A 22,372-nucleotide genomic window follows, 5' to 3' on the forward strand; every position below is an offset into this window, starting at 1 on the left:
CCTGAGACTTCAAAAACCATGGTAAAAACATTTTTTTGGGTGGAGGGGGAGAGGGAGTTTCCAAACAGAATCAAAATGGAAAGTGTCAAATATTCTTACATGATCAATATTGCATTTACTACTCATGTATCCCACATAAATTTGGGATCCAATTTAAAAACAGTTGAAATTATTTTTTTCATAGTAAATGAAGAACTGCATACATTTCCAAAAGCAGCAAGCAACGTCGTTTGTGTGCTGGTTCGTTCTTATGCTGGTTCCAATCCTGAATAAGGGGGAGGGGTGGGGGGGAGAAATAAAAATCACAAATTCTGTACTAACAGGTGCAAATCTTTATCAGTCCAGTAAGAAGCAAATTAGATTGATTCAATACAGTGGGATTATCGGAAAAAGCTGAATGAGCGCCCAGCAACAATGCTGGATGAAATCTTAGTTTATAAATGCCATTTAAATCTCAGGATTAATTCATAACCTGTTATTTGATAATATACACTGTGTATGAGTAATTTAAATATTTTGCTACTGTAAGCTATTCTGAGCATATAGTTCAACCTCCATATATAGAATGTGCCTGAATCAAAAGAAATAAACACTGAGCCACTGTCCTTTTAACAGTTTGGTATTACACTGATCATATGTTCTTCCCCATTTTGTTTATAGACTGATCCTGTATCCTCCATGTATACCCCAACATCTTTGAGAGGAAGAAGCTAGTGGTGGTAATATTTATATTGCTCTATCCTCAGCAAAATCTAGCTAATTACTCAGTGATCATGATATATGTCAGCCCAACACACTTGTTTTTATCATCCCTGAAATTAGATAAGTAAAAGTTGCCATAGTCCCAGTTGAAAACAGGCTGTTTTCCCCTTCGAGGAGAGCTGACTGGTGGGAAGTCATACTGAGGATCACCACACCTCAGACGAAGAGGCAGGTTGAGAAGGCATGAATAACCATGAATAATAAAGTCATGAATAACCTCAGCTGGTACAGGAATTGAACCTGCACTGTTGGCATTGCTCTGCATCACAAACCAGCTGTCCAGCCAACTGAACTAAACCATAACTACACTCCCAATTACGACTCAATCATCCCTGTTGGACTGTTGAGTGAGTGCATTATTGGATTCTATCTTTATGATCAAATAGCCAGACGTCACTCACCATCACATACCAAAAACGGAGGAAAAAACCTGGCCAGTGTTTGAGGAGCCGTCCCAAATTAGAAGTCAAGGCTTCAGGAAGGATAGGACAAAACAAAACCAGAGCCTTCCATTCCACGCTTTGCCGATGACATCAGCCAGGATCAATATGTTTTCCCCTCCAAATAGGGGAGGGGAAAAAAGATTTAAAACATATTAATCTTTTAACAATCTAGCAACTTTTGATTTAACGTTTATTTTCCTCTCCAATAAAGCTCTATCGTTTTTAAATCATTGGATGAAAAGTAAATTACATACACAGTATACATTATGTAAATAACCAGATTTCATGTAAACAGTGAAATAGTAACAAAAGAAATAATCACTATCCTGAATATGGTGTTTTCTGAGACAAGTAAGACTTTTAACGAATTGTGGGACAAATATTTAATATCACAAGGAACCAAGTATAAATTGTAAAATTCAGTTCATGAAAAAGTATTACTCACCCCAAATGCAGTCAACTTCATTCTTCAAATGAAGTTTTCCCTCCATACGACTTTTATCCATGTCATAGCCCACATAGTAAATTTATTTTGCCAATCACATCATCTCATTAAGGGACTTCCATGTTTATTGACCACCCCTATGCAAACTCACTCTTTTCCCATATGTTGACTGAAGATAATTCAAGCACACAAAACAGGGCTCATAAGCGCAATCATTTTCTTTGGGGAAGAGAATGGGGCAGATTCTTACAAGTCTGCTACAATTCATGTGAAGAACTGAATATATTTTTCACAATCTACACATTCTACCAATTGTCTGACATATTCCATGATGGCTCAAACTATGGCACTCATAAGGGAGGAAAGAGAATGAGGGGGTTTGCCTGCTGAACAGCAGGGATTCAAATATTCTCTACAAATCAGATATCCGCAGTAGTTGAAGATAGTACATGGCTTACTGTAGTTGAAGCACTAATATTCTGAAAAGACATTTTCTCAAAATTAAGACCACTCCAGCTGGAAATATTTGAATATTGGTGGAAATAGGGCGGCATGATGGCGCAGTGGTCAGCACTGCTGCCTCACGTCGATGAAGACCCTGGGTCACTGTCCATGTGGAGTTTGCACATTCTCCCCATGTCTGCGTGGGTCTCATCCCCACAACCCAAAAAGATGTTCAGGGTAGGTGGACTGGTCATGCTAAATTGCCTTTTAATTTAAAAAATAATTGGTGGAAAGCGGGATGTTTGATCGCCAAATTTCAGTGCGTCCTCTTCCATGAAAGTATTGCAGCACACATCCACAACCTTGCACTGAGATTTCTAAAGGAGTACCATATTTTTACTCCCAACTCTCAAGTCATTTGTCAGTCATTTTAAAATTATAGTGCTTTAGTTTCTTTTTTAAATCACGAGGTTTGTGAATACCACATTGATAGGCAGAGAAGTGATGAAGGATAGAAAACTGGAAGATAACATATGACAGGAAAAAAAATTAAAGCTTAGATACTAGTTCCATCTTCCAAGGATCATGGTATCTGGAATGAAAAAAATCTTCATTGATCTCCAGCCAGAGACTCAAAGAGAATGATTCTCGAGAACATTTAAAAAATGCGTTCATGGATGTGGGTATCGCTGGCTTGGCCAGGATTTGTTGCTTATCCCTAATTGCCCTTGAGATGATGGTGGTGAGTCCATGTGGTGTAGATACACCCACCATACTGTGATCATCCAACACGTTTTATCCTCAAGCTTAAAGCCTGTGTTTCAAAACCCAGGTTTGAAAATGGTTAGACTGCTTTTGTACTTTTAGCCACCAGATTGTCGCCAGTTTTGCAAATTAACACTTACTAATCAAGTATCACAGTTCTTTCCTGGAACAAAATGGTGATCACATTTTTAAAATATGTCCGTTGGCTTTTGCATTCCTTTTTCTCTCATGTGTTAGTTATAATTGCCCATTGCCTGATAATCTTTTCCCTCTCATTTTAGTTGCTCATTTTATTCATCTTCCTGTTGCTTTTGCTTCATCACGTTCTCATCTCTCATATTTTCTATGTATTTATGCGGAATGCTAAACTCACCACCTTTGAAGAGATCTGTCATGTTTCACCAAATTTATGTCTAGGTTACAAAACAAATTTAGAATTATTGTGGACATGCAAATCTTTACTTCATAACTAATCTGTATACCAGTAGATATTATTGGGGAAAGAGGTGCAAATAAATTCAATCCTATCTCTCAACTGGTTCAGTTACAGCAGAGATCAATCTTGCTGCAATGGAAATGGGGAGAGTTAAGTTTGGCTTTAATTTCTTCACTTCTACATAGCAATGGCCTTTCAGCAGTGGCATAACAGAAAAACTGGCAGTTGTTGCTACTTGGTAGTCGATTTCACTCTTTGAAAGTCTGAATACAGGCAGTCTATACTACTCAGAATTGAGTGCTTCTTTATTTGGGGCACTGGATTTCAGAAATCCAAGATTCTCTTTTCAGAAATCCAAGTTTAACTGGTAAAAAAACATTTTGTGCTAAACTACTGCAAGGCCAGTACAGTTTCATGTAGGGCTACTGCTTGGCACCTCGCCATTAAATACTCCCACAGTGCCACACTACATAATAAAAGAAAATTAGATTTCTATGTCACAATCAATTCCACATCACAACTAATGAATTACTTTCAGTTACATAGGCAAATACAGAAGCCATTTTCATGGAGCCTTTATAAACAAGCATGACAAATGTTTTAATGCCTTTTGATGAGAGAAACGGGTTGGACTGACCATTAGAAGAACTCCTGAAATAGTGGTAATTTGGAAGTTTTATGTCCACCAGAGATGTGATTTAAAAAAAATAAAATTAGAGTACCCAATTAATTTTTTCCAATTAAGGGGCAATTTAGCGTGTTCAATCCACCTACCTTGCACATCTTTGGGTTGTGGGGGGCGAAACCCACGCAAACACGGGGAGAATGTGCAAACTCCACACAGACAGTGACCCAGAGTCGGGATCGAACCTGGGACCTCGGCGCCGTGAGACTGCAGTGCTACCACTGCACCACCGTACTGCCCTCAGAGATGTGATTTTGATTTAACGTTTCACCTAATGTAGCACTCCTCAGTCCAGCAGTGCTGAGATCCCAATTATGAATCAGGGCATGGAAGGTGAGAGTGATATCACTGAAGGCAAGACGAGGGTTAGCCAGTTGATGTTAAGCTATTAGAGAGAGAGAGAGAGGAGAGAAATGAATCAGATCCACGCATCCTCAGATATCTTCAATGTGGTATGCAAGCATGCAATGGTGCAAACCTGGAGGTGGTTGAATTAATTATTTCTCAATCATAGCTGGTGAATATGTCTCGATCAAATCATTAATGGTGCCTCAAGAGATTTTTGGGGGGATAAATTATATTCAGAACAGCTATCTGATCGATTTTACTAATCTTTCACTTAATTCAGGCCACAAAACTTTTAATCTTTCTGCTAAGTTAATGGTTTGTTTTCAGAGCACTATTGATATTGTCTCGAGCCCAGTCCCAGGCAATAATACCTATGGCAACCGTAAACTCTTTCTTGGTACTACAATCTGGTGTGGGTAGAGTTCGATTAAGAAAAGTCGACCACTATGGTTAATCTTTAGTCCAAATCTTTGCATACACAGAATAGGTTAGCTGTGCGTTTTAATAGTTTGCTTTGCATCGTTGTGAGAACAGCGAAAGAAAGCAAATCTATACAATAACAATTAAGTATTTCCGGAGGTCGGTAAAAATCATTAAATCCACAAACTAGATTTTCAAACCAAATGAAGTGCTTTAAATTTATTGAAGGTATCAATTCAGATCAATAGCAATAGGAAATATCTTCCTGTAACATGTGGATATTTGAAAGTTTTTGCATTGGGAAATTACAAAAAATTTAAAATACCTGAACATTTCAACCAAATATATTGCCCAGACAGAAAATGGCCATAAGGCTGATAAACTTCAGTGAAGACTAGCTATTAGGAACCAAATTGAAAAGCAACACTTTGATGGTTGTGTTACCCATGTCACAAAGGAAAGTCACTTAATAAGATGCTGTCATGGTCTATCAGAGAGTAATCCCCAACACTGTAATGGTTGTGTTAGCCATGCCACAGAGGAAAGTCACTTAATGAGATGCTGTCATGGTCTATCGGAGGGGAACACCCCAAACTATAAGACCAACTGACATATTTTGGTGATCATTTATACTATAAAGAATTTGTCTGAACAGCTGTAATGCGATCACGTGAATTTCCCTGGATCAAGTGATTATTTCTAATGTTATTTTGAGGTAGTGCCTTTCAAAAACATTGATACAGCACCCTTCCATATAAAACCGTGATAAATTCTGGATTTCTAAAATAAAACTATCTATGGACTCAATTATCTACAATAGAAATGGTAAAACTTCTGAATTAATAAGATTCCACTCCCTTCAAAAGGAATGTAAACCACAATTAAAATTTCCAGCTTGAAAAGCACATTTTGCAACATACAAAATCAAATGTGTGTACAGTACTGTACCACTCACGTCGATAAATGTTTTCACGTACATTAAGCTTCATGGTAAATTTATTTTTTAAAACCACCCAGAAGTATGACAGAGCCAGTGCAGACTCCAGTCACCTGGTTTAGTAAGAATCCCAAACAGATGTTGAAAATAATCTTCTCTTATTGTAGCTAAGCAACTGGGTGCTGGACTGCAGACATCAGTGCCAACTTAAGCTTTCTTTTATATAAATATCTTCACTGGTGACATTTCAGAAAGCTCCATCTTTAGTTAATAAGGGAAAAGAGAGGACATTGCCACAAGGCAAAGTGGAAAACAGGCCAAAGTGTTGAGTGTTGAAAGGAAACCGGTCTTGTATTTAGATGTGCATTACGCACCATCCTCTTTTGAACATGGTCCTTTGGAGAAAGGCATTTTGCATGTACCAAGTTGCACCATATATTGAAATGTCAAAAAATTAACATGGAAAAAAAATGGAGGCCCAAGGCGTGATAAATTCATAACATATGCTCTAACTGCCACGGGGGCACATAATTTCTGATGGCGAAAAGTCACTTTCCCTCTTCTTTTAACTAATAAGAATGTTAATGGGTTACAAGTACTGCACACCCCTTTGATTTCACCAAGTCCAAAATATTATAGTTTCCATCAGTAATCTGTGCATGAATTTTGAGATGCATACTACAAATGGCAACTGCTTCTAAATGGCTGTCAGTTGTCATTAAACTGATAATAATGAAGCGATCCCGTGCAGTACTTCATGTTGCTAAGACGTTCCAAAGAGTATCTGGAACAAATTATGACCAAATGAGGTTTCCACAAGTCCAACAAGAACTGTTGTTTGTCAGAATTATACTTTATAAAGCAATTTTTAAATTAGAGGTCACTCACCTTCATGGAATGAACAGTTACATCACACAGCGAACACAAATGAGGGAACATTGTTGGCAAGAAACCATGGTAATCGTTTATGTTGCTCAGTGAAGGAGATCCTCGCTTTCTCTCAAAAAGAGATCTTTCTTGCCCACGGGAAGGAGTGGGCCCCATTTTTCCATAATCAGAATCATACATTGGCTCAGACATACGCATATCATCTCTACGAAAGTCATCACCTCTTAATCGTTCAGTCTCATAGTCCTTCCTGTCATAATATCTAGAACTTGACTCTCGAGAAGAACCATGGTCATAATTGACCACTGGATCAGCGTCGGGATCACGACCTTCAAAATTACTCCGAAAGCGCCTTTCTTCCTCCCATTCATTACGGGAGGCTCTGAAGGAACGATCATCCCGAGGAGAACTGTCACCTCTGCCGTAATTCAAAGATGTCCCTTCATCATTTCTTTTCTTTTTAAGCTGCATAAGAATGTCCGGCAAGGATTCAGGAGTAAGTTTGTCTTCAGGATAGCGGCTTAGTTCATCCAAGTCCCTGGATGAAAGGCCAAAGGTAGCTAAAATATTACTGGCCCTGTCTGCATCAATCCGTTTCTGAACGGCAAGCGAGTTTTGATTGCGACTGCCTAGATCAAACAAGGACGGCAAACCACCGCTGACTCGAGAGGGCCCACCACCTGAAGACATATTTTGAAGTCCTTGTCCCATCCCTGGTAGGCCCATTGCCTGCCCCCGTCCAAAATTCATATAGCCACCCATTCGTGCACCCTGGTTCATTCTCCCAAGATTCGCAGCGACATTTGCAGACTGTGCTGCAGGAAAGAATCCAATATTATGACTGTCTTTCTTCATGCCACGACTGTGATCCTGCTGGGCTCTACCCAATGACATTCTGGCACAAGAGAGAGTCTAGTTCAAAACTGGCAAGAGCAGGATAAAATAATTCTTCAGTGGTTAGTAGATAGCCTTTGCTGGCTCTGTAGAAAGCTGTTTCGCTATCTAACTTCGTCTAACAGATGGCTGATGCGAGTAATGGCACAGATTCCTCAGAGAACTTTGCCAAGCTGAAAAGTTAAAACAAAAATGTTAGATCAGGGATCCCAAGTCCTCAAAAGGACCATGCATCTCGATCCATCTTGAAAGTTAGACGTCCAAAACTGGTCTGCAGAAAGACAGTTTAAACAACAAGATCGAATGCAACATTTCACAGTTGCATGCAAAACCCAATGCAGTGGGATAATTTTTTTGTACTCTATACAACCTCTTAACGAGAAACGATAAGAATCTCAAAAGGCATGTCAGTGGGAAAACATGGCGAATGCCAACATCAAAAATGGTAACTGGCCACCAAACCATTTCAAGTAAACAAGATATTTCCAACCCAAGTTTATAGGATATCTAAGCCGTTTTGAAGATCACAAATAAATTTAGAGTAACATTTTAGAAAATACTTTGTAAAAATTAAGATATTGCAACCATTCGCAGAAAGGGAAGTAACACATGGATTGGATGTGTTGTAAGCCACTGAAAAAGAAAGAGGCTGTGTGCGCATTTATAGCGCTCATTTCAGACTTCAATAAAGTCAATATTTTTATTAAAGGTATTAAAGGACCTACAAATGACTCATTCTGCAAGGACATATCTCTTGAAGATATTGTTCAGTAAGTGGTCTGCAATCTAAATTAACTGGTAACAAATAAAAGTGTGCACAGAATTGTACAATAAGGGAATAAAGCCAACAAGGAGTATTAAAACAGCAACTGGCTCGCAAGGAATAGCTGCAATGCTGAATGTAACTACTGTTCATCCAACCCAAATCAGAACTGTTTGTTGGATAATTACATTTAAGACACTGATGGTCAGCATATTTTGTCTTTGTGGACAATTGCTTACAAATGTTTTCCCCATGAATTTCTTCTACCAGTTCAAAGTTATATGGAAATGTAATTATAAACATTACTCATCCCAGAAGTCGTCTGAAATGAAAACCTTACCTCTGGATGGGTTTGAAAGCCAACCCAAAATTTCAAGACTGAACAAATCCTACCTTATTGATTCATGCTTTTAAGCACCAAGTGCATATGCACTATAAAGACGGTAGATAAGGCAATGAGAAACAACGAACATTGTACACTTTTCTGCATCATTGCCAAAACATCAAAAGATCTAAATCAATCCGGACACCATCAAAACAAACAAAGTAACAGCAGAGTCCATTCTTCAGAGCACCTTGATGTGATGTAGGAAATATTTGTGTTAAGTGTATATTTTTTGATGTTATGGCACTCTCTTTGGTGTGAAAAATGTTACTTAAAAAACATTTCAGGGATTCAAGATGTAGGATATTGAAGTTCCTCAAAAATAACTTGTCTGCACTGCAAACACAACACTCCAAATCTGCTCGGTGACTTTTTCTACAATTTGGAACAATAAAGAGCATTGGTTCCAATTTTATCTGGCAAACACATTGCTATAGAATGGTGAATCCTTGATATATGCAATGTAAAAAGTTTTCCTGACCATTGCAAAAAGACTTACCTGCTACAAGACCAGTTGTACCACTAGATTATCAATAACGAAAACTGAGATCTGATCATTTTTCTGCCAAGCTTGCATGTGACTGAAAACCTTAGAACACTTATAGAGCATCAGTCATGTGACATGCACAGAATCAGATTTTCTTTTGATATCAAAACAAGCAAAATTAGTGGGTTGGTTCCTCTCATGTGCTGGCGAAAGCCTGACCAAGCATGTTTAGGCAAATGTATGCAGCTGGATCCTCAAAACTGCATCATTTTGATTTAAACATTGCATTTACAGACATATATATTTTTCGAAGTAACATTATATTCAGGTGGGTTAGAAACAAACTATCAATTAAACAATTTTCAGGGCAACTATTTGTTTTGATAGAAATCGTCAGTTATAAATTATTATTTTGGAATAGCTGCACCATCAAAATAAATACATTCCAAGAAAGAGATTTCCTTCGTGAAATTGTATTTCTTACATTTATTCCATAATTGTTTGCCTGATATGTACTCTCCTTGTTACTTGATGAATGTGATGAATGAGAACATTCCAGTTGACAGAATGACTGTATCAAATCAATGGAGACATTCGTCTTATCATTAAAACATTTTTGGGAGGGAAAAGAAACATTTTAATATAATTTTTTTAATTCTCATTTTATTAAGTCCAGCTGGGGAATTACAACTACATTTATCAATTGCTCAGGCCCTTCAGGGGACCTGTCATCACATTATTTCAGATTTCAAATCTACAAGAAAGCCAATGACGTGGGTGCAAATTTATCAAGCGTCTCTGACTATGTGAGTATCTAGGATTAAGCACTGGTGTCCAATAACAAGCGGAAAGTCTATAGTCCCTTTTCCACAGCAAAATATTCACTGTCCATGTTCGCAGAGCTGCTCTCTGCCAGAAAGACTGAAAAAGTCAAATCTTCAGCAAGTTCCTAGAATTGATAAAATGATTTGATTCAACAAGTTAAAATGCATGGACAGTTCAACACAAAGGCTTGCTCTCAATTACCTAGTAGTTGACTGTTGATTTAGAATTTTGTTTTGTTCAATGTGGTATTTAACTCCGATGTGGAGATGCCGGCGTTGGACTGGGGTGAGCACAGTAAGAAGTCTTACAACACCAGGTTAAAGTCCAACAGGTTTGTTTCGATGTCACTAGCTTTCGGAGCACTGCTCCTTCCTCAGGTGAATGAAGAGGTATGTTCCAGAAACATATATATAGACAGATTCTGTCTGGCATCTTTGAATCTGTCTAAATATATGTTTCTGGAACATACCTCTTCATTCACCTGAGGAAGGAGCAGCACTCCGAAAGCTAGTGACATCGAAACAAACCTGTTGGACTTTAACCTGGTGGTGTAAGACTTCTTACTGTATTTAACTCCAACAGATACATCTTTCTAACTTGATAATTTTAACAGAATTCATTGGATTTGTTTACGTTTTGTTACATATGTTATGTAGCTGATAAATATTTTGTATCTGCATTCAAGTAGGGCTTGGTCCAATCAAAATGCTACACCAGAAAGGCAGCACAGTGGTTAGCACTGCTGCCTACGCCGCTGGGATCCTGGGTTCGATCCGGCCCTAGGTCACTGTCCATGTGGAGTTTGCACATTCTCCCCGTGTCTGCGTGAGCCTCACCCCACAATTCAAAGATGTGCAGGGTAGGTGAATTGGCCATGCTAAATTGCCCCTTAATTGGAATTTTTAAACAAATGTTCCACCAGCAAGACACCATCTAGAAAAATGGGATTGATACAGCAGAGAAATATTCCAATTTGACTCTGGAGCAGCAATGGATACTTTGTACCGTAATCCTCAGTGCGCCAAAACAAATAAAACTAGCAATAATGATTCAATCCTATCTCATAACCAGCCTTCACATCCCAGTACAAAGTGTCCATGAGTAATACCAAGGAAGAACAATTGGGCAAGATAAATAATATAAACATAAACAGCTCAGAAAAAAAACTTACATCTGGGCAGGGTTCACTATGGGAAACTATTTATCCTCTGCAAAAGAGGACTTGAACCCACAACTTCATTAGAGATGAGACTGAGCCAACCTGAAACTACTTAAACCAAAACTGGGGTTTAAATTGTACCTTTATGAGGAGGTTTTCTGGTTTCTTCCTTCCAAATCTAGAGATTCTTAATAATTTTTTTTGAAAAAGGAAAACTGGGATCCAATTTTCTTTTTTTAATCTGCTGAGAAATCATCCATGCCCATAAAACAAGCTCAAAACTGCAGGCTAAATTTGCAAAAATACTCAAAGTTCCCAAGTCACTTTCCAGCTGCCAGACACTTACAATGTTTTAAAAAATGTGATGGTGTACATACATCAGCATTTCCCTATTTTTAGTAAACAAGTTACTGTCCAGAGATTGTTGACATTCTAAGAGCAAGCAAAAATTGTGGATGAAATTATAAAAGTAATCAGTGCCAAGAACTAAATTCTACGCTGAATTTTCTATGAAAAGTTGGAGCACAGCATTTCTCTTTAATTTTGAATTTAACCTAGAATATTGCACCATTGTAACCTATGCTCAGCCACAAGCTCAGCTGTGGAATGTCAAGAAAACTATGGATAAATGGGTCGATAAGGGCAGCACAGTGGTTAGCACTGCTGCTGCTCAGCGCCAAGGACCCGGGTTCAATTCCAGCCTTGGGTGACTGTCCGTGTGGAATTAGTACGTTCTCCCGGTGTGTGTGGGTGGGGGTTTCCTCCAGTTTCCTCCCACAGTCCAAAGATGCACAGGTTAGGTGGATCGGCCATGCTAAATTTGTCCATTTATGTTCAAAAGGTTAGGTGGAGTTACTGGGTTCAGGGGATAGGGTGGGGCATGGGCCTAGATTGGGTGCTCTTTCTGAGGATTGGTGCAGTCTTGCTGGGCCGAATGGCCTCCTTCGCACTGTAGACATTCTCTGATTCTAAAAAAATGTTGGAAGAATGAGATGCAACAAAAACTAAATAGCACAATTTTAAATGGGATTACAGAGCCAAAGGTTTTACACACAAATATGTGATGGTCACAAGTCAAGTTAATATGGCTGTTAAGAGAACTATGTCTCTATAGACCAAAAGAGAAAATCCTGGAAAATCTCAGCAAGTCTGGTAGCATCTGTAGGGAGACTATAGAGTCAGAGTACAAAAAAAAGTCATGCTAAACAGTCATAAATTCTTAATTCGGCATCAGATGAATTTTCTTCCAGACACAGCATTTTTGGAAGATCTTGGTGACAGCACAGATTCACCAGAATGATACTGGACTAAAGGGTACAAAACTCTGGTGCGGCCGCATTTGGAGTATTGCGTGCAATTCTGGTCGCCGCATTATAGGAAGGATGTGGAAGCATTGGAAAGGGTGCAGAGGAGATTTACCAGAATGTTGCCTGGTATGGAGGGAAGATCTTATGAGGAAAGGCTGAGGGACTTGAGGCTGTTTTCGTTAGAGAGAAGGTTAAGAGGTGACTTAATTGAGGCATACAAGATGATCAGAGGTTTGGATAGGGTGGACAGTGAGAGCCATTTTCCTCGGATGGTGATGTCTAGCACGAGGGTACATAGCTTTAAATTTAGGGGAGATAGATATAAGACAGACGTCAGAGGTAGGTTCTTTACTCAGAGAGTAGTAAGGACGTGGAATGCCCTGCCTGCAACAGTAGTGGACTCACCAACACTAAGGGCATTCAAATGGTCATTGGATAGACATATGGATGATAAGGGAATAGTGTAGATGGGCTTTAGAGTGATTTCACAGGTCGGCGCAACAGCGAGGGCCGAAGGGCCTGTACTGCGCTGTAATGTTATATGTTCAAAGGCAGATTGCATAAACTCAGCTCAGTTAGTTTGAATAGTAAAAGATACTTTCCAATTGAAGTTATAAAAATGATCAAAAGGAATTGATGAGGAACTATTAAAACTGGTAGGGGAGTCCAGAACAGGCTGTATTGCCTTAAAATTACAGCTAGGCCATTCAAGGGGTGTTAACAAAACACATTTCTTCACACACGCTGGGACACTTTCCTCAAAAGATTGGTGAGCCTAGGTCAATTAAAAATTAGAAAACTGGTATTTGATTTGTCAGGTAAAGGTATTAAGGAAAATGGAACCCAGGTGGGTAGATGGAGCTAGAAATCATAGAATCCCTACAGTGCAGAAGGAAGCCATTTGGCCCAAGTCTGTGCCGACCCTTCGAATGAGCACTCAACCAATGTCCACTCACCCATTCACCCCACCCTATCCTCGTAAAGTAACCTGCACATCCCTGGACACTAAGGGGCATATTATCATGGCCAATCTAATCCGCAAATCTTTAGATTGTGGAAGGAAACCGGAGCAGCCGGAGGAAACCCACGCAAACACAGGGAGAGTGGTACGGCGGCTAGCACTGCTGCCTCACAGCTCCAGGGACCTGGGTTCAATTATGGCCTTGGGTGACTGTGTGAAGTTTGCACTTTCTCCCCATGTCTGCGTGGGTTTCCTCTGGGAGCTCCGCTTTCCTCCCACAGTCCAAAGAAATGCAGGTTAGGTGGATTAGCCATGCTAAATTGCCCCTTTGTGTTCAAAAGGATAGGTTGGGTCATGGAGACAGTGTGGGGCTCTTTCAGAGGGTCGGTGCAGACTCGATGGACCGAATAGCCTCCTTCTGCGCTGGAGGAATTCTATGGTAGTGTGCAAACTCCAGTGTGACTCAGGGCTGGACTTGAACCTGGATTCCTGGCACTGTATCCACTGGATAAAGATCAGCATAACCTAAGGGCCTTCTGTTCCTAGAAGGCGGCTTAGAGGGAATTTACAAAATTGATGGGCTGAATTAGGGATTTCAGTTGTAGAGAGGGACTAAGGAAACTAGAGAAAAGGGTTGTTCTCTTACAGCAGAAAAGGCTGAGGTGGAATTTGACAAAAATGTTCAAGATTTGAGGGCGCAGAATCTTTTTTTTTTTAACTATAGCTGGATCCCAGAGGTATTTAAGGTAATTGGCAAAAGGATTAGAGGAAGATATTTTTTTCCTACAGCATACTATCAAATGGAATGCATCACAAAATGGTGATGGAAGCAAACTCCATAACCATCAAAATTGAATTGGCTAAATGAGTGGAAATAATTGAAGAACTATGGAAAAAATCCAGGGAAGTGAGACAAATTGGTTAGCTCTTTCAAACAGGCAGCACAAACACGCTGGGCGAAATGACCTCCTCTGATGTATTATTTTGTGAAATAAGAATTCTTATCTCTTTTACACCTCTTTGCTTTGAGGTTTCACACCCCCTTTACCTACTTGGTATCTAACACTATGCTTTGAATTATTCTCAATGATGCACGAATAATACCCAAATCAGAAAATTAATGGTTCTACAGAAATCACCTGTCAACAAGGCAGGAATATAAAAGTTATCTGCATTCTTGAAGTGTAGTTTATCAAAGTTACTGATCCCTAAAGTGAATTTATGAATGGTAGCTTGGGCACCATTTTCTTTCTAGAAAATATTTTATTGAGGCATTTATAATTTTAACAATTTTAAACATCAAATTTCAAAAACACAATATAACCAACAAGCCCCCCCCACCCCAGCACAAACCCCAGCCAACATGGCTTACGCAAACAGTACCACCTTCCCCCAACCACCCCTCCGTTGGTTCTCCTGTCCTTACTCACCTCTCCCATGCCATGCCCCCCCAGCGAATTTAATTTTCTCAAGTCTGAGAAACCCCGCGATGTCGCTAACCCACACCCCCGGCTTTGGGGGTTCCGTATCCCTCCATCCTAGTAAGAGCTTGGGCACCACTTTAAAGGAAATGCTAAACTGTACCAAAATATGTAAATTTTATTGGACTCGATTAGTGTTAAATCATCAGAATTCAGAGCGGGATTCTTTCTTTTACCAGTCCCGGAGACACCAGCCTTTGCTGTACTCAAAACTCTGGATTCAAATTCAAAAGAACTGCAAAATATAATTCATAAATTCATTAACAAGTCTATCCTCACCATCAAAATGTAATGTAAATGTCCAGCATGAGCAAGATTGACAGAATGAGCAGAACTAAACAAATTTGCAAAATATGCAAGAAACCTTAAATTTGAATTTCTTTCCCCCTCAGCTAGCATATCTCTCTCACTATCTTAATCTTTCATCCTCTTCTCATGGTCAATTTTTGTCTCCCCTGCATTTTGCACTTTCTTAATCATATCCAAGTATTAAAGTCTATCCTAGTCAAAGGTCCTCTCCAACAACCCACCTAAAATGATCATTTTTCCAAACATGACTCCAATTTATCTGAATTGCCAATCTCTCTACAGTTCCTCAATTCTTTTTAGATATTTATTTTCTACAGTCGATCAACTCTTCCATTTCAGTTGTTCATTTGATTTTAGTACTGGCCAGTTTAACTGCCATATGTATATGGACCTAATTTTTCTGCCCCGCCATTTTCTAATCGCTCTGCTTTTACCAATTTCCTTTCATCCATGGCCAATACTGACTTGCTGGGGTTCATTCCCACAAGTACCGGTTACTCTTCAACACCTCATTCAAGTGGCAAATCATTGTGAGATTATGGAAATTGTCAAGAGGTAATTTGATTGGATGGTATCAATAACAAGTTTTTCCTTGTCAAGTATCCATCTACTGCGAGAAGCTTTCCTACAGTGCCATCTCATTAAATTGGCTATGGAGACCACTCACTACATGCCAGTAATACAAACCTCGTCTGATCTGTGTGGCCGACCTCACTTTGTGTATGGGCTACTTCTTACCCTACCCACTCTCATTCCAGTGTCTAATTGTCCTCTCTTCCTCCCTTGTTTATTTTCCATTCTCTTTAGTTTTAGTTTACAACAGACCCCAAGCTTTGCCCCAATTAATACCACCTACCCCCCAATATCTCCCAGGTTTATTTCCACCCCCCTCTGGTTGTTTCTAAAGATGAGAAATAGAAGCAATAGATGACTCGATCCATAGAGCCTGCTCCGCCATACAATAAGATCAGGACTAATTGAATGGTGGCCGTCATTCCACTTTCCTTCCTGCCCCAATAATCCGTAACTCCCATGGCAATAAAAAACCTGTTCAACCCAGCCTTGAATATACTCAATGACCCAGACTCCAATGATCTCTGCAGGAGCCCATTCCAAACACTGATGACCCTAAAGAGAAGAAATGTCACCTAATTTCTATCTTTGGTGTGTGGTTTGGAGGAGAACTTCCAGGTGGTGGCGTTCCTATGTGTCTGCTGCCCTTATCCTTCTATATGGTAGTGGTCATGGTTTGGAAAGTGCTGTCTAAGGAGTGCGGGGAATTACTGCAGTGCACATTGTAGATGATACACACTGCTGCCGATGTGAGTCGGCGGTGGAGGGAGTGAATATTTGTGGATGGAGTGCCAATCAAACAGGGCTGCTTTGTCTCGGACAGTGCCAAATTGTTTGAGTGTTGTTGGAGCTGCACTCACCCAGGCAAGTGGAGAGTATTCCATCACATTCCTAACTTGTGCCTTGTTGATAGTAGACAGGCTATGGGGAGTCAGGTGACTTACTTGCAGCAAGATTCCGAGCCTCTGACCTGCTCTTGTAGTCATAGTATTTATATCCTAGTCGAGTTCAGTTTCTAGTCAATGGTAACCCTCAGGCTGTCGATAAACTCCTTAGCTTCCTTGGGCTTTGACAAAGAGTCCTCCAGACTCCGTTCCTTCGCCACAGATGCTGTCAAACCTGCTGAAATTGTCCAGCATTTTTGTTTCAGATTCCAGCATCCGCAGTTATTTGCTTTCACCCTTAGTCTGAAACTGCACCCCCTAGTTCTAGACTCTTCCTTGAGGAGAAACATTCTCCCAGCATCTACCTTCTCTGTTTCAATGAGATCACTTTAATTCTTCTAAACCCCCAACCTTTCCTCACAAGACAACACCTTCATCCACGAATCTGCCAAGTGAACCTTCTCTGAACTTCTTCCAATACAAGCATATCTGGGGCTGTTTAGCACAGGGCTAAATCGCTGGATTTGAAAGCAGACCCAGGCAGGCCAGCAGCACAGTTCAATTCCTGGAACAGCCTTCCCGAACAGGCCAAGGAATGTGGCGACTAGGGGCTTTTCACAGTAACTTCATTTGAAGCCTACGTGTGACAATAAGCGATTTACATTCATTTCTTTTTCATTCATTCATATCCCCCCTGCCTTATGGAGATCAATACTGTACACAATACTCTAGACACTGCCTCACCAATTCCCAAGACTTGCCTCCTTTATACTCAATCCCCCTTGCAATAAAGGTTAACATTTCACTTGCCTTCCATATACATGCTGTACCTGCACATTAACCTTTGTTATTCATGAACAGAGACATCAGGATCCCACTGTACTGCAGCATTTTTAGTCTCTCCCCATTCACGTAATTTTCCATCCTTCTGAAGCGGATAGCTTCACATTTTCCCACATTATATCCCACCTGCCTATTTCTTTTACCCACTCATTAAACCTACGCCTGTTTGTAGATTCCTTATATTCTCCTCAACTTGCTTGTATTGTCGGTAAAATGGGCTACAATACAGTCAGCCCTTCATCCAAATCATTAATAAATGCCTTAAATAGCTGAGGCCCCATCGCTGATCCTTGCTAGTTTGCCAACTGAAAATTACCCATTTATCCTGATTCTGGATAACTTGAAGCAATCTACTATCTATTTTAATACGTCACCCCCAGCTCCATAAGTTCTTATCTTATGCAGCAACCTTTATGTGGCATCTTATTGAATGCCTTATGGAAATCAAAATGCCGTGGTTCTCTATTGCCCACCCTGTTTGTTACATCTTCAAAGAACTAAAACCATGTTTGCCGGGTGGCATTACAATTTTCTAAATGTCCTCCTACTACCCCCTTCATAATCAATTCTAATATTTTCCCAATGACAGCTGTTAGACTTACTGGCCTATAGTTTTCTGCTTGTCTCCCTTATTTCTTGAATAGTGGTGTTACATTTGCACTTTTCCCAATCTGCTGGGACCTTTTGGAAGATTACAACCAATGAATCCACAATCCCTACAGTCACTTAGTTGAAGACACCAGGATGCTGATCATCAAGTCTAAGGTACTTTTCAGCCTTTCGTCCTATTACTTTTCTGGTATTTTTGTTCTAATGATTGCTTAAAGTTAAAGCTTTTGCCTCCTGCGTTTCTACTGTTCTTGGGATGCCCGTGACTTCAGATTTTCCAGTCACATCCTCTAAGGGACCGATGTGTACTTTTGCTACTTTTCCTTTTTATGTACTTGTACAAACCTGATCTGTTTTTATATGCCTTGCCAGATTTCTCTTCCTCTTTCATTTAAAAACGTCATGCTTGGTTGGTTTCCAAAATGTTTCCAATCTACTGGGCAACTATTTATCTTTGCAGTACTGTACATATTTTCTTTTAGTTTGATATCGCCCTTAACTTCCTTAAGTTAGCCACAATGGTGGTGCATCCTTCTCATGTCTCTTTCCACAAGAGAATATATATTTGTTGGAATCCATGAAATATTTCTTCACATGTCTGCCACTATCTTACTTTTTAAAATATTTTCTCATTCCGCTTTAGCCAAATCTGATTTTATACCCTTGTAAAATGCCTTTACGTGTAAGACACTAGTTTCAGAATCAAATTTCCCACCCTCAAAACTGAATGTAAAATTCTATCATGTCTGACCTAGAGAATCCGTATTAATTAATTTTCTCATTACACAAGACCAGGTTAAAAATAGCCTGTTCCGTGGTTGTTTCCAGAATATATTGTTCTAAGAAATTGTCCTGAATACACTATGAACTGATCCTCCAAGCTACCTTCGCCAATTTGATTTGTTCAAACTAAACAAAGATTATAATCTCCCACAATTATTGCACTACCTTCCTTACAAGTTAACATTATTTCTTGATTCAACTTTGCCCTCAGCCACCATGTCTGCGTGGGTTTCACCCCCACAACCCAAAGATGTGCAGGGCAAGTAGATTGGCCAAGCTAAATTGTCCCTTAATTGGATTTTGTTTTTTAAAAACTTTGCCCCTTTGCCTGAGGTGTGGTGATCCTCAGGTAAATCACCACCAGTCAGATCTCCCCATCAAAGGGGAAAGCAGCCTATGGTCATCTGGGACTATGGCGGCTTTATCATACTTCTTGAATTATACTTTTGTCATGATGTGGAGATGTCGGCGTTGGACTGAGGTGGGCACAGTAACAAGATTTACAACACCAGGTTAAAACCAAAAGGTTTATTTGGAATCACTGGCTTTCGGAGAGTAGCTCCTTCATCGGGTCCTGATGAAGGAGCTACCCTCCGAAAGCTAGTGATACCAAATAAACCTGTTGGACTTTAACCTGGTGTTGCAAGACTTATTCCTGTATACTTTTGTCCTACTCTCCCATTTTCCTTACTTCATTTATCACAGGAATTTAGGACTAGGGACATTCATCTACAAATAACAGCCAAATCTTTAAAGAAACATTTAACATGTGAAGGCAAGTAAAAATTTGCAACCCCCGCAAATGGCAGTTGATGCCAAGATAACAAGGGGAAAATTTCAGTCTATGGGGTTACATAACAGATAAGTCATGATCTTCATGGAGGGCCAAATGGCTCAAGACGTTTAATGGTCGACTGATATTGCCATTTATTCTCCCCCCCCCCCCCCCAATTCTTATTTTTGTTTCTTATTCCAAAACATGCATTTCTTACACGTCGCATTTTTATTGCCTTTACTTAGCTGCCTTTTTCTACCCCTTACCCTTCTTCTCTTACCCACCCCCATCTCTATTTGCCTTCCCACATCTTTATCTCACTTCACAAAGGCATATTAAGTGACCTGGTTGGGAGATTGGTTAGAAGATTAAAAAGTAGGCATGTGCACAAATTCAAGGAAGTGACTTGCGGTGTTTCAAGGATTTTGTGCCGAGGTCTCAATTATTCAACAGACTTAAGAAATGATGTATTATAGGTCAAAAATGATTTAGGGGTCCATACATATAGATCACTAAAATGTCAGACTCCAGTACAAAACAGAATCAAAAAGACCAACAAAAAGGTAGTACTAATAAGAATAGAATCCCTACAGTGCATAAGGAGGACATTCGGCCCATCAAGTCTGCACCGGTCCTTGTAAAGAGCACCTGGACTTAAGGCCAACCCTCCGTCCTATCCCCGTAATCCCACCTAACCGTTTTGACACTCAGGGTCAATTTAGCATGACCAATCCCCCTAACCTGCACATCTTTGGACTGTGGGAGGAAACCACTGCACCCGGAGAAAACCCACGCAGACACAGGGAGAAAGTGCAAAATCCACACACGCAGTCACCTGAGACCGAAATGGAACCCTGGAGCTGTGAGGCAGCAGTGCTAACCACTGTCCCACCCTAGAAGGCTAGATTAAAGGGAGAAAATTTTGCTTTAGTTTTACAAATTCCTAATTAGACCTCATCTGAATTAACAAATTGTTTTCCGGAGCTGAAATGGCTCAGCGGGTAGCTCTCCTTCCTGAGCTGCAAGACATGTATTCAAGTCCTACTCAAGGAACTATGAACAACCCAGCCATTTGCACATGCCAGAAAATGTACTGATGGAAAACAGAGAGTCAACAGAAAGGGCAGGCATCTGGCTGCAAAATCACATAGCAAATGCAAAAATGAAGATTGGTACAAAGGTCATTAAGTATCATTGTGAGGACAGGAAAAAGCTGAAAGCAACCAACCTAGCGAGTGTATGGTTCTGGCCACCAGAAAGGCCACCAGAAAGGCAAGGGCCCTTGAAAGGAATACGGATTCACCAGAAAGTTACCAGAACCCCATAGATTAGATTTAAAACCAGCTGTCTCTTTCCTGGAATATAGATGGTTAAAAGTGATTTGATTCAGATTTTTGATTTTGAAATGAATTGAGTCAGGGAGTCCAAAACAAGAGGGCAAAGCATTAAATGTGAGCCAAATCAGTCAGGAAATATTGTTCGTCTGAGATAAATGGAAGTGCTTCCTTATAAAAAGGAGAATACGGAATTCTCTCACGAATAGCAGATTCTAGCCCAAACCATAGTTTAAAATTAGATTTTTTTTGGAAGCCAAGAATATAAATGGATCTGGAAACAAGGCAGGTGGATGGAGGTAAAATAGAAATTAGTCAAAATCTCAAACCATATGCTCAGAGTTGAATGGCCCGCCCCTCTCTCTCCAACACGTTTTCTCTCTGCGCCATTGCAGCGCCTTCTCCATCCCCCTACTCCTAGACTAGTTGCCCCTCATGTCATTCCCCTCCGCGTCTTTTCCTCTTTGCTATTGCTCACACGTGCTGCTGTTCCTCCTCTGATGCTCTCGCAGCCCCATCCGTTTATTCGCCGGGCCACCGACATTTCCTTGCCCCTTCCCTCCACGACTTTTATTCCCCTCAAAATGTTTATTTGATCTGAAGTACTGATATCCTTTATTTTCTCGGGTTCACTCCAAACACCCCTCCTTCCGCCATTTTCGTTGGGTTTTCTCCCTCGTTTTATTTACTGCATTTTCTTTTTCGCTTCAACACAAAATGGCGCCGACTCCGGCGGCGAAAATAACAACCGCCCGCGCTCCCCGGCCAGAGACAACCCCAAAGGGCGGCTCCGTCCCCTTCTAATAGGAGCATCAACGCGGCCAAAAGTGTTTCTCTCCCCACTACATTCACCCCCCATTCCTGCTGGAATCGGTCTAACAGCCCTTTCTCCCTCGCTTTCTGTTCCATCTCATTGCGCCATTCTCCTCCCGCTTTCTTACCTCCAGCAGCGCGTCTTCCCGACCAAATGGTATGCGCACGCGCAGCCTGCTTCGACCCAGGGCTGCGCATGCGCCCCACACTCAAGCCCGGCATGGCGTGGTGCTGCGCATGCGTTTCACGCCGACGCTCTGACGTCGCCTGCCGCGACCGGGCGAATTGAGCATGCGCTTGGCCGGCAAATGTCACTGCTGCCGGGGCAATTTTTTTTGTCCCAGTCCCAGCTGCAATTTGGAGTCCATCTGGACTGCTTCTTGGTTGCCAGGGCGTTTGAGATACTTTCGGAAATCGCAGGGTCCAAAGCAGATTTTATTGTGAATCTTACAAGATTAATTGAAAAAAAATGTTGCTGGGATTCACTGGAGTCACAATTCATGCCATTTTGCTACACTTTCTTCAGCTTGCACAAGGTTTTATTTATTTTTTAAATATAATTTTTTTTATCACCCAACTTGTTTTTGAAGTATATTTTTGTTAGTATATGTTTT

At 40.5% G+C, this 22,372-nt stretch overlaps 1 protein-coding gene across 8 annotated transcripts in view; it reads right to left on the minus strand.

Annotated features, from left to right (window-relative positions):
- The window catches only part of LOC140426802 (matrin-3-like), a 67,022-nt gene extending 45,083 nt beyond the window's left edge, over window positions 1-21,939 (minus strand). For 6 of the 8 annotated variants that reach the window (XM_072511999.1, XM_072511997.1, XM_072511996.1 and 3 more), the window contains exons 1-3: window positions 21,887-21,939; window positions 6,574-7,640; window positions 204-265 (exon numbers count right to left, since the gene is read on the minus strand). In XM_072511999.1, the coding sequence (XP_072368100.1) occupies window positions 204-265; window positions 6,574-7,467 (956 nt within the window). In that variant the 5' untranslated portion in view covers window positions 7,468-7,640; window positions 21,887-21,939. Of the gene's footprint in view, window positions 1-203; window positions 266-6,573; window positions 7,641-21,274; window positions 21,298-21,423; window positions 21,733-21,886 lie in introns of those variants that run through there. The other 2 variants (XM_072511994.1, XM_072511992.1) reach the window with 2 other exon arrangements.
- Window positions 21,940-22,372: the final 433 nt, after the last annotated feature.

This window comes from Scyliorhinus torazame, chromosome 7 (assembly GCF_047496885.1).
Source record: "Scyliorhinus torazame isolate Kashiwa2021f chromosome 7, sScyTor2.1, whole genome shotgun sequence".
Classification (NCBI taxonomy): Eukaryota; Metazoa; Chordata; class Chondrichthyes; order Carcharhiniformes; family Scyliorhinidae; genus Scyliorhinus; species Scyliorhinus torazame.